Here is a 12,893-nt window from a genome sequence, read left to right on the forward strand (position 1 = left end):
CCTCGATGATCTCGCATTCACACGTTACGTTAAAGTTAGAGTACACACAAACACGCATATAAAATCTAGGTTTCAAGGCCTAAAATAAATCCCTAGAAAACAACTGCTGACCCCAGCCTTCTTTTGGGCGCCGACCGCTGGATTAAAGCGGCAAAAAGTTTTCGATCTGACAACTGAAGGATGAAAACAAGAGTTGTGATACCGCCGCCGAGCACGCGACCGCATCGAAAGGTAACAGTTGAGCAGAACGCACAGCGTCGGCGTTTACAAGCAAGCATCGCCCAATAAAGGTTTAGAGAATCATGGAAATAACAAGGATATAAGAATATTAATTTTCATCAATAATGAGAGTATTCTAAATATTCATACACAGAAGCTTCGTGTTTTAGAAAAAGTCAGCGTTATGCCGAGCTGAAACAGAGATGGCGTCGCGGACCAAGGAACAACATGTCTTGACCAACGTTTTGCCCTCCACCGCGGAGTCATTTTCCGGCGGAATCTAGTAAGACAGAGACACATTTTTGTTGAAAATACAAGAAATAGATAGTAATTTCTGTGAAATCTGACTTTTTGACGCCATGCACTACGTGATCGTTTTGAGAACTGAGTTCAAACCGAACCGAGCTTGCGGTAAACTCTAAAATTACGATGGGCACAACAACATCGACATTTACGTAAAAGTATTCACAGTCCTTTGTATTTACAATGTTTATAGTGGAAACGTTTTATTAAAACACTTCATGGAGAAATCAATGCTATTCATATAGTTTTGTCCGTCAAGGTCTTAAAAACATTTCCGCGAAATCCGACAGCACGATTCAATGTCACCACACGCTGGAAAAACGCGGTCGCCATGGCCAGGGATTGTGCTCTGTGCGATCCCAATTCGTGGCGGTCGCGTTGGACGGGTGGTCGCCTTGGGCAGGCCGCTTAATGGCCGCCATGGCCAGGTGGCCGCCATGGCCAGGTGGTCGCGTTGAAGAGGTGGTCGCCTAGGCAGGTTTGACTGTACTTAGGTAAAAAAAAGGGGTGCATTGCATAAAATGAGCCATACAAAGCTGAAACTTGAACAATCCTCTTATTACCTTTGCCGAGAAGGTTATGCAGAGGGCAGCGTTTGTCTGTTTGTTTGTTTGTCTGTAGTGAACCAGCATAACTCAAGAATGCCTGGATGGATTGTTTTGATATTCAGTATGTAGGTAGGTTTTGATGAGACCTGAAAACGATTAGATTTTGGGCCCCCTAGCGGCTTCTTACCGTACTGCAGCGGAACTTCCTGTTTTGATATCTCGTATTCTGGACATGCTATGGAACTGATTTTTGAGTGTTACATAGTAGATCTTTGGACGGAGAGTAAGTGGTGCGGGTTTGGGCCCCCTAGCGGCTTTTTTGGAACTACATGAGCAGGTTTTGCGTCTGACTTTGAAAGGGAATAATGCAAGAAAGGCTTGATGGATGGTAATGATTTTTGGTAAGTAGATAGCTTGAATGATGATGTACATGATTAGATACTTCTTATGCAAATCAGTATCTAATTTGCATAATTAATAAGGAAAGTTTATATATCAGCCAAATTCCATGATAGGACATATGTAACTGAGGAAGAGAGAAATATTAATTGATATGAACTATGCAAATGAAGGCCTCATTTGCATAATTAATGAGAAAATACTAATAACAAGATGGCCTTGATGGATGGTCATGATTTTTGGTATGTGGATAACTTGTGTGATGCTTAGTATGATTGGACGATAATTATGTGAATCAGATTCTAATTTGCATAATTAATGAGGCAACGTTAAAAATCCGCTTTGTTCCATGATATGACTATTCAAATTGTAACTGAGGAAGAGAGGACTATTAATAGATAGGAAATATGCAAATGTGGGCCTAATTTGCATGCTTAATGAGTAACTTGTATAATATTTTTTCCGCACTGGCAAATGATGGCAATTTCATACATTTGATACTTTTTTTTGGCATCGGGAAGTTATGTGAATGTGAACATCGTTATCAACTGGTATGATTTATGATTGATGAGAAACACTCCTAATACGTCAGTTATAAAGGTTGAAATCATTTGGCGAAGGTATGAGGTCGTGGAACTCTAGTTCTTTCTGTTATGTAAACCCTTATCTTCAGTCCAGACAATTTTCAATTTTTTTTTTTCACCCTGTCGTCCAATTTTTTTCTGAAAAAATCCGACAAGCAACAAGTAAAATTGGTGTGGCCTAAGACACAATTTTTTCATGGTGTTGTTTTTATATTTTCATTTTGGGAAAGACTGTATCTCACGTGAGTAGAGTAATTTTAATGTACATGCGTAACGTTACTTGAAACCTGTGCACTGCTGGCATATATTGTTTTCTGATCAGCATGCTTTGATTTACGATGTAAAAAGAGACTGTCAACGTTGTTTATATAAAAAGATATAATTTCAAAATTTTCTCCCAATAACAACGTTGACTTTGTAGTGTCATAGAGATCGACCAATATGTTACGAGTGCCGCCAGGATTTCACAAAATCAACGCCACTTGGCTGAAAGACAGCGAATTATGAGCAGGAAAACCTAAAGTTTAAATTTTAAGGGAATCCCTGGTTAGCAAAACCCTGATTTAGAAAAAAAAATAGCGTACATGTACAATAGCCCACTTACAGATGACTGGGACAAACCAAATCTAACCGCTAAATCTTTGTCAGGAAAACCTTGCCTCACACAGCACAAGAACATGAAGAACTGATCAGCCTGGCAATTTCAGCCTGTTTAGCCTCGCCAGTTTACCTTCTGTTGTCAAAGGTGCAAAGGTGGGGATGCATCATGAACTGCTGCATGATGGTGCAGGAGTGGTGTTGGATTGGCACTTGATCCCTGTCCAGTTGGAACTTCTTCATCACAGGTTGAACAAACTCCATCTGGAGCCACACTGAAATACAAAAGGAGATTTGGAAACATACCAAAAACCTTGAGAATTGCCAAGATTTCATTTTGTTTTAACATTATTTTGAAGGTTTTAGTTTGATTCATTTTTGCTTGAGTGGATGAAATTTATCATGGTAAAACAAATGAGCAATACAGGTCAGTACACAGCATTAGATACATCTTACTCATTGGAAGGCCTCCTCAGACTGCGGTGCTGGGTAACAGGTTTAGTCCAGTCAAAGATGGAGGGCACTACCTCAGGACGTAGTCTGGTCAATCCAGACAGGGTTTGCAGGAAGTCTTCTGCTCGGAAATGTGCCAAACACAAACAAGTTGAGGCAGATATCTGAAATTGATTGAAGAAGATGATATTGTTTGTGACCATTGATACTGGATTTATTTGATACATACACATTATATATTACCATACTCAAGTTATTGTTCACAATCTGAAAAATCAACTGATAAATAAGAAACACAATAACAGCTGATCATTAGTCAATTAAGTAGATCATGTATCTCCCAATTCAACCTCTGCTTGAAGACTAGATTTTAGACCACTTCATTGGATCCTAAATGATCAGTTATCAGAAAACAACTTTGGAGCAACCCACCAATTGACATGGATAAATATGATTTTTTACCTACCTCATTACCTACTTCAAGTTACTCTACCTCAAGTTATCCGGTTATTACGATCATAGTGAATGAGCTTACAAAATGTAGTATACTGCAAGCACTTCAAATCTGTTTGAGTGAGTGTGTCTTTTTAGTGTTCAATATCACCCTGGACAAGGCAGCGCTGCATGAGTCACAAATGGAATTATGTTGTTTTGTCATTTCGCACAATATGAACTTGAAACTTCGGATTAACGGATCGACTTTAAACTCAGGGTTCACAAGTGGGAAAGTCAGACCACTCTGAACATATTCTGAGAAAAAAGTTTGAGATTCTTGCTGCCCGGACTTGTCCACAATGGACCTAGAATGACACACTGAGTTTACCGCCCCGCCCCCATGTAACGTAACGCCCATCAAAACATTATGAAAAAAAGCGAGAATACCTTGACGTTCTTCCCGATCTTGACGATCCATGTCTTCCAAAGATCGTGGTCATGGGGGATGCAGTGAAACGTTTCCGAGAGTCCCCGGTGCAGGAAGGCGGGCAGCAGTGATAGGCCCAGGGATCTCCCCAGAAATATAGAGCAGGATGGGGGGAGGGTGCCAGGCACAGGATATGTGTGGCGAGGGGGAGGTATGGAGGGGGGCGCACACCTCTCAAAAGGAGAGAGACTGTTGCATTTTGCCTTTTTCAGACATAATGGAAGTCATTTCCTGAAATTTCTAGTTTTGAGCAAACTTACAGGCTTTGCTGGGTAAAAATTGGAAAAAATACCCTAACTTTGAAAATGAACAGGATGGAGCTGGGATTAGAACAGGATGGAGGAGCGCCACTGTACCATTCTTTAGGGAGATCCCTGTAGGCCGCCATGACTGTTTTGGCGTTCTTGCATTCCATGCCTTGTTTTGGTGCGAGATGACCCAATACATGAATAGAGCGTATGGACCGTTCCAGTCGAACACTAGAATCACGCCCTAGTACAAAAGAGATGGTGCTATGCACGAGCGGACTTAGTAGTAGTTGGCAATGTGTTACAAGCTCCGTCCCCTCGATTGCCCAAGATGTGTTTTTTTTCATTTTGTTTTTTTCCTAAGCATTCATGTAGTCAATGCAGTGAGAAATCTGTCACAGATATACACACCCTGCCTGTCATTACTGTCCTACTGGGGCTGTATTTGATGGAGGTGTTTCAAATTATGTTCCAAATAGAACAGGGGGTTCTACAATGTATATGGTATTCCACGGGAACGGTCCATTTCAGACGAAAAACGGTTTGCGTTCTGTTTCAGTCTAATTACACTAGGCGCGTGAAACTAAAGGGATCACTGTGTAACTTATGTTTAATTATCACGCAAATGTAAATAGTGGCATCAAATGTCAACTTCATAAAGATTACAGCAACTAGAATATTTCCTGTTTTCAATCCACATAAAATGCTCCGGATTGCTTTAAATAAAAAGGAAAAATATTTATAAAAAATCATTGATTAGCGTTGGGACAAAAAGTCTAAAAGAATACATAATCGGGCCTCACCCCGCATTTTCTGGACACAACTTTTATTATCTCCATGAAAAATGGAGATATAGTTTTGGGTGTGTCTGTGTGTGTGTTTGTTTGTCTGTTTGTCTGTCTGTCTGTTTGTGTTTCCGCACTACTGTAGTCAGCATAACTCAAGAATCTCTTGATGGATTACGATGATATTTGGTATGTGGGCGGGTGTTGTGAAGCCAAAGTTCAAGGTCAATTTTGGGCCCCCTGGTATGTAACCTTGGTACTGCAGCAGAACTTCAATTTTTGTATCTTTTGACCTGGACGTGATGCGGTCTTGATGTTTGGGTGGCAGATAGCTTGTGATGTAATAAAGAAGTGGTGTAGGTTTGGGTCCCCTAGCAGCTTCCTCCGGAACTGCAGGGGCATTTTTTTGAAAATCTTCTAAGGAGAATAACTGAACAAAGGAACAACGGATTTCCATGATATTTAGTATGCAGGTAGCTTAGATAGAGATATAAACAATGAAGTGCAAATTATGCTAATTGGGACTTAATTTGCATAGCTAATGAGGAAAATCTATATTTTCAGTGTTTTCCATTATCAGACTCAAATACATGTAACGTATATAGTTTATGGAAAGTGGATCATCAACAGATACCAATTATGCAAATAAATTCCTAATTTGAATAATTAATGCAAAACACCATATCTCATCTAATTGAAAAATTATAGGACTGTCAATATGATATTTAGTATGCAGGTAGCTTAGACAGAGATATACAAAATGTAGTGCAAGTTATGCTAATTGTGACTTAATTTGCATAGCTAATGAGGAAAATCTATATTTGCAGTGTTTTTCATTATCAGACAAATACATGTAACATATATAGTGAGCATCAACGGATACCAATTATGCAAATAAATTCCTAATTTGCATGATTAATGCAAAAACACCATAATTCATCTAATTGGAAAATTATAGGACTGTCAATATTGCAACATGTGTAAGTTAGATAAAGGTGTTTATGACCAAGCATAAATTATGCAAATGTGTAGGTCATTTGCATGAATAGAATTGTTCATGGAGATATGAGGTCGTGGAACTCTTGTTTATTTATTGGTTTGGCTATTTCGGGCACACAGCCAGGGCTGCCCAACTGGCCTGTGGCTATTACAAAGGGCTAGTAGTAGTCCACTGTTTTCTGCTGCTGCAGTAGTGGAAACATCCTGCAGAAACATCCTGCAGCCGCATTCAGTCTTTCTTCAAGGCTAGCCCTGCTTACAAAGACAAGACATTACTAGTACAATGGACAGCATAACAAGCTATAACAATATTCTAAATACATGTACATATTAAAAACTATTGTATACTAGAAAGGCAACATTTGCGAGCAAATACAGCATGTTTAGCCATACTCCTTGCCATGCAAAAAATGGTCTCTCCCAAAATAACAATGGACCATTCTAAAATACTTCCACTAAAAGAATGGATCACCCCAGTCCGAAATTGAGTTTAAAAACAATTATCAGTCTCTCCATACAGGAATGGAGTCTTCCAGTAGCACCTCAGCACAATATGGACCAGTCCAAAACCATATCCACTTATTAATTAACAAATACACTTCTGCTAACAAATGGACTTTTTCATAATCATTCCAGCTCAAAATTGAAAGCAATAATCAAAGAATCCTCCCCTTGCAAGAATGGGATATTCCGCGCCATCTCCATGTAAACTAGACCAGTCGAAAAAGATCCGCTGAAAATTACACTCTTGAGCATAATCAACCCAGTTCAAAATTGAATTAAAAAGATCAAGTTTTCCATAGCATACATAATGATATATATGAAGATTTGACAGGAGAAGAAGGAAATGACCAAAAACAACATATTTCAGCGATAGTATGGGTGAAATATAAGAATGTGACACCCCTATGTTTGAATGCATGATTCAATAGTATACAATTCTTTGATTAAAAAATTGTTTTGAAAGCTGTATGCCAAACATTTGAATGAGGGCCTGTGTACATAACCAAGGCAGACACATGTCAAATTTCACATTATTTTGGTTTAATACATAGGAACTGGAGATGTGTATCTTTGCTCAAAAAAAGAGTGAACAAAGCCATGTAATCACATGTCCTAGGAATTCCCATACCATATTTGGCACGGATATTAGCACACCTGCGCCAGAAATGAAAGATAATTAGATTAATTCAATTGACCAATCAGGTGGTCGCAAGGCTCACAGGCATGCAAGGCCAGGTGCAAGGCACTTGGGGTCACTGACCTTTAGGTCATATGTAGTATTGAAAGTGACAGAAGTGCCAAATATTGTCAAGAAAGCCCCAAATAGATCGTTTTGAAGATATGTATGCCAAAAATGAGAATGTAGTCCTTTAAATATTTGTTCAAGGCACATATACAGCAAATTTCAGGTCATTCGGTTGAAATACCAGGGCCCAGGAGGCCAAGATATGCATTATTGGTCATAAAAACCTCAATAAAATCACTTTCAAGGTCAATATCAAAAAAAGGAAAAAAAACGCACATTGGTTTTTGCCTACATTACCTTTGTACCAAATTTCAGGTCATTTGGTGTAAAAATGACAGAGATGAATCCATTTGAAGATTTGACAGGAGGAGGAGGAGGAGGAGGAGGAGGAGAAGAAACCTGAGTAAAAACAATATGTTTAGCCATACTAGGTATGGCTAAACATAATAAATGATCCAAAGATAGATAGCGTCTATAATGGTATTTACATCGGGAGGTCAGGGTCAGTACGTATACATGTACGGGTCACCTAAACAGTCCCAGTTTCCTTTTGAAGGAGGCAGTCGTGTAGGCGGCGCGAGTGTCAGTGGAGAGGGTGTTCCAGAGTGATGTTGCTCGGTAGAAGAATGTTCTCTGGTGGTTTCAGTGAGTTCAGCTGTCAGGTGTCATTGTTTCTGAGGGAATAATGCGACTCAGTCACTCAGTGGCAGATGCCCAGGTTCTGAGTGTGGACACAAGTTGCGCTGTGTACCTATTCCCATTGCCATGGCAACGGACTAGTCTACATTTTTGAGAGGCGTTTTTATTATTTGTTATTTACATTGTATCGTGTTTTGCTCGAAATAGAAGCCTTTTGAAAGAAGACTAAGGTTTCAATTGGTAATAGCACAAATTGAGCATCCTTTTGTTGTTTGTGCTGTGTTTTGTGCTGGAAAATTAGGTATCAAGATGCAAGAATGAGACTGAAATGCAGCTAATGCAGGCTACCATATTGCAACTAACATATTACATTTCCAGATGTGAAGCACTGTTTCAAGTTTGAGGCTATGGAATACACCTTGGCTTGCCCCTCTCCCTATATTTAACTTAATTTTAAGTTTCTTGGAAAGCTTGAGATGGATCCCTTTGCACCCATACCCAGATCCCCTCTTCGAGTTCACCAAGCCTGTGCATGTGCGCACAAAGTGGCACTTTCAGTGTTACCTTTGATCTTTTGTCCGCCAAACTCAAAATTGTGCTTGCTAGCCTGCATGGGCGCAATTTGCAGCTAAGAATTGCTAAAATCCTCACAATCTACCCCCCCTCCCTCAAGAAGGGTTTGGTGGATTTTCATTATTTTGGACAGGTATGAACGTTTGGTGATGATTAGCATAATGAGATGCTTATTCACAGTCAACATTAATTATACCGCATGTATGACACTGTGAAGAACATGCTCTGTAGATATAGTACTCAGTTAACATTGTTTTCATCTGTAATAGGTAAAATAGTATGTGCACGCTGGGATTAGTGATATCTGAAAAGAATTCCCAACCAGTTACAGATTGCGAAGGTCAATATCTTCTGCAATCTTAGATTAGTTTATTGACATGTACCTGCCAGAATATATTTTATACATGATGATGTAAAAGTTAGAATCTGATATATGCATGCATGCATTATCATTTATTTAATAAACAAAACTCTATATAAGGTACACATATCAACGCTCAAACATTGTCATGTACAGAGGCGGTCCAGGTGGGGGAACTGACGCGTACGCTGCCGCAGGGCGGGGAGGATGTCGTGGACGAGGAGTACCAGGTCCTGACCGCGCAGGAGGAGGCGGATCTGGAGAAGCTGATTTCGCAGTGCGACTTTGCCGTGTCTAATGCTGAAGCTTTCACCGAGCAACTGTCTAAAGACCTGTCTATGTTGGATGGGGTGAGTTAAAAATGCAGCACATTTGCATTAAGGTATTGTTGAAGGGTGGCTGAAGAATTTTGGGATATTTTTGAAAAAACCCTTTCTTAAGCTTTATAAACCTTACTCAAGCTTAATTTTTTTCAGGTAGTACCTTATAGCAAGGTAATAATTTATGCAAATTATTATGATGTCATGATTACGTCATCAAGATTTATAAGGCCTTGCCCCTTTTTGAGAAAAAAGGCTCTCCTTGGCTTGTACTTCGATATTTTTCAATAAAACTTTGCACGCATGTACATGACAGTAATACTTAAAGAATTGTGTGTGTCTACGAGTATATTTTGAAATATCGATCTTTGGCGAATTTTCTTTGTTATCAAACAAAAAAAATCCGACAAGAATCGATATTTCAAAATATACTCGTAGACACGCGCAATTCGTCAATAACTGTAACTCTTGCGAGTTTACGTTCGGAAGTGATTGGTTATTATTGATCCTGAAGAAGGCGACATGTACAGTGGTCGTTTAAAATTTCATCTGTGATTACCTTAGTGTTGGAAGAAAGTTTTGCATTGTATTATGATTACTACCAACACAGATGAGCTTCCATTGTTCATCATTTTGGAAACTAGAGCTTAAAATAAGGGTCTAATGCGTCTTAATATGCCCAGACACTGGGGCACCTAACCTTACTTCATACAGTATCAATATGCTTTGCATAACTTAGATTAGTATCAAGTACCACACCCATGCAGACACTTTTAATGAGTTACCCTTTCCAATAGGTTTGGTCCAATCTTAATAGTTTGTACAATAGAAATAGAATTAACAGAAGCAGTTGAGTGTCTCGCACCGACTTCCGGACCTCTGGACAATAGTTGTTTGGGGTTGTACCGTCACTTTCCGTGATAACTTCTGGTTAACAAAGCCCCAAATTTTCTTTTATAAATATTCTACCTGCCATAAACTACAAGGGTGAGTCAGTAAGTTTTGCAAGTAGCTTTATAATTGGCTCTTTTTTCATCAAATGAGTTGAAATTTGACACAAATGCTAATTAAGGCACATAATTATCATCTTGGGACTGACCTCATTTGATGAAAAATGAGCCTGTTATGAAGCCACTTGCAAAACATATTGACTCACCCTCGTACATACTGTAAATGCATTGAAATTCCTGTTGTGTTTATTTTGTGCTGGGGCGAAAAGGTTGAGTGTTCACGGTAGTTTTAAGTTTGCGGCAGCGCTAAAGTCACATACTCCTACAGTTTAACTGTATCAGAAAATAATGTTTGCGGTGGTTTTAAGAAAACCGTGAACATAAAACCGCTGCGAACATTTTTGCATCTACAGTATCATGTAACATGTATTTGAGTCCTATTATGGAAAACACTGCATCAATTTGGCAAATTAAGTAACAATTTGCATAATTTGCACTTCATCATGTCTGTCTCAGCTACTTACAAACTATGTCATGGAAATCTGAACGTTTGTTCCTTTAATTAGTTATTCTCCTTGGAAGGTTTTGCAAAAACGCCCCTGCAGTTAGTTCCAGAGCAAGTTGCTAGGGGGCCCAAACCTACACTACTTCATTACATCACAAACTATCTGCCATGAAAAATCAAGACCATAGCACGTCAAGGTCAAAAGATACAAAAATGGAAGTTCTGCTTCAGGATCAAGGTCACATACCATGCAGGTGGCCCAATATATAATATTGACCTTCCTTGTCCGATCCTAACACATACCCACATACCAAATATCATCATAATCCATCCAGAGGTTTTTGAGTAATGCTGACTACTAAAAAATTCGGAATCACAAACAGACATACATACACACAGACAGACCCAAAACAATATCTTAATTTTTCATGGAGACGATAATGATACATGTAGTTGCAGTTGATGTTATTTTTGTTATTCAATTAGGGAAATTTTTCCTGTTAGTACAATGAATTTGTTTACACATGCACTGTACATATTGTCTTTCCTGTCACAACCAGAGAAAGTGGGTTTGACTGGTGGGTTGAGATCACTTCTAATGGACTTTTCTCTATTTTCTTCCCTTCATCAGGCAAACATTCACTCCATCATGGCATCTGAGGAACAGGTGAAAAACCTGATGAAACTGTTAGAGGTCAGCGAAACAGAGATCAACAGGATCGAGAAACGACTGGAGAGATATGAGGGTCTGCTAGAGGTGAGAGCTGTGTGTGTACATGTACTGTGTGTGTGTGTGTGTACATGTACTGTGTGTGTGTGTGTGTGTGTACATGTACTGTGTGTGACTGTGTGTGTACATGTACTGTGTGTGTGTGTGTGTGTACATGTACTGTGTGTGTGTGTGTGTGCACATGTACTGTGTGTGTGTGTGTGTGTACATGTACTGTGTGTGACTGTGTGTGTACATGTACTGTGTGTGTGTGTGTGTACATGTACTGTGTGTGTGTGTGTGTGTGTGCACATGTACTGTGTGTGTGTGTGTGTACATGTACTGTGTGTGACTGTGTGTGTACATGTACTGTGTGTGTGTGTGTGTGCACATGTACTGTGTGTGTGTGTGTGTGTGTACATGTACTGTGTGTGACTGTGTGTGTACATGTACTGTGTGTGTGTGTGTGTGTGCACATGTACTGTGTGTGCGTGTGTGTACATGTACTGTGTGTGACTGTGTGTGTACATGTACTGTGTGTGTGTGTGTGTGTGTACATGTACTGTGTGTGTGTGTGTGTGTGTGTACATGTACTGTGTGTGACTGTGTGTGTACATGTACTGTGTGTGTGTGTGTGTGTGTACATGTACTGTGTGTGACTGTGTGTGTACATGTACTGTGTGTGTGTGTGTGTGTACAGTCAAACCTGCCCAAGGCGACCACCCGGCGGACCGGGCAAAAACGGTCGCGATGGACAGGTGGTCGCCATGAAGAGGATTCCACTCACATGTTTCCAGGTCGAGGTTTTCAAATACAGTACGTAAATGGATGGAAATTATGTGAATTTAGACAGCATGACCCCCACCAGGTTCAATTCTCATTGACAGAAAGATCCTACAAAAATTTTATTTTCCGTTATCGTTGTAATAATTGTATACCGCTACATCGTGTACAAATTTTCGTCATAATTTTGACTACAAAACAATGGTTGCCTCGATAATCTCGCAGCGCCCTCCCGCATTCACACGTTACACACACGCACATCATCGAAGTTTTAAGGCCTAAGACAAATCCCGAGATAACACCTGCTGGCCCCAGCCTTTTTTGGGGCGCCGACCGCTGGATAAAAGGGTCAAAAAAGTTTTCGATCTGACAACTAAAGATGAAAACGGAACGGTGTGATTTCGTCGCGCCACCAAGCTCTGTGCGACCGCATGGAAATGTAAGTCAGTGCAGCAGAACGCACAGCGTCCAATAAAGGTTTGTGAGATTCATGGAAATAAAAAGAAAAAAAGAATATCAATTTTCATCAATAACTAGAGTATTCACAAATGTTCATACACAAAAGCATCGTGTTTCAGAAAGGTCAGCGGTACGTCAAATCCGAGCCGCGCCAAATCCAAGATGGCGTCGGGACCAAGGAACAACATTTCTCGCCCGATGTTTTGCCCGCCGCGAAGTCATATTTCGGTGGAATTTAGTAAGACACAGTGACATTTTTGTTGAAAATTCAAAAATAGATAGACTTTT

At 39.8% G+C, this 12,893-nt stretch overlaps 1 protein-coding gene across 1 annotated transcript in view; it reads left to right on the plus strand.

The window, feature by feature from the left end:
* LOC136437071 (exocyst complex component 1-like) overlaps positions 1-12,893 on the plus strand; it is a 100,523-nt gene that overhangs the window by 16,561 nt on the left and 71,069 nt on the right. Inside the window, exons 6-7 of the mRNA XM_066431538.1 lie at positions 9,036-9,229; positions 11,286-11,411. Coding sequence (XP_066287635.1) covers positions 9,036-9,229; positions 11,286-11,411 — 320 coding nt within the window. The remainder of the gene's footprint in view (positions 1-9,035; positions 9,230-11,285; positions 11,412-12,893) is intronic.

The sequence above is a fragment of the Branchiostoma lanceolatum genome, chromosome 6 (genome assembly GCF_035083965.1).
Source record: "Branchiostoma lanceolatum isolate klBraLanc5 chromosome 6, klBraLanc5.hap2, whole genome shotgun sequence".
Taxonomy (NCBI): domain Eukaryota; kingdom Metazoa; phylum Chordata; class Leptocardii; order Amphioxiformes; family Branchiostomatidae; genus Branchiostoma; species Branchiostoma lanceolatum.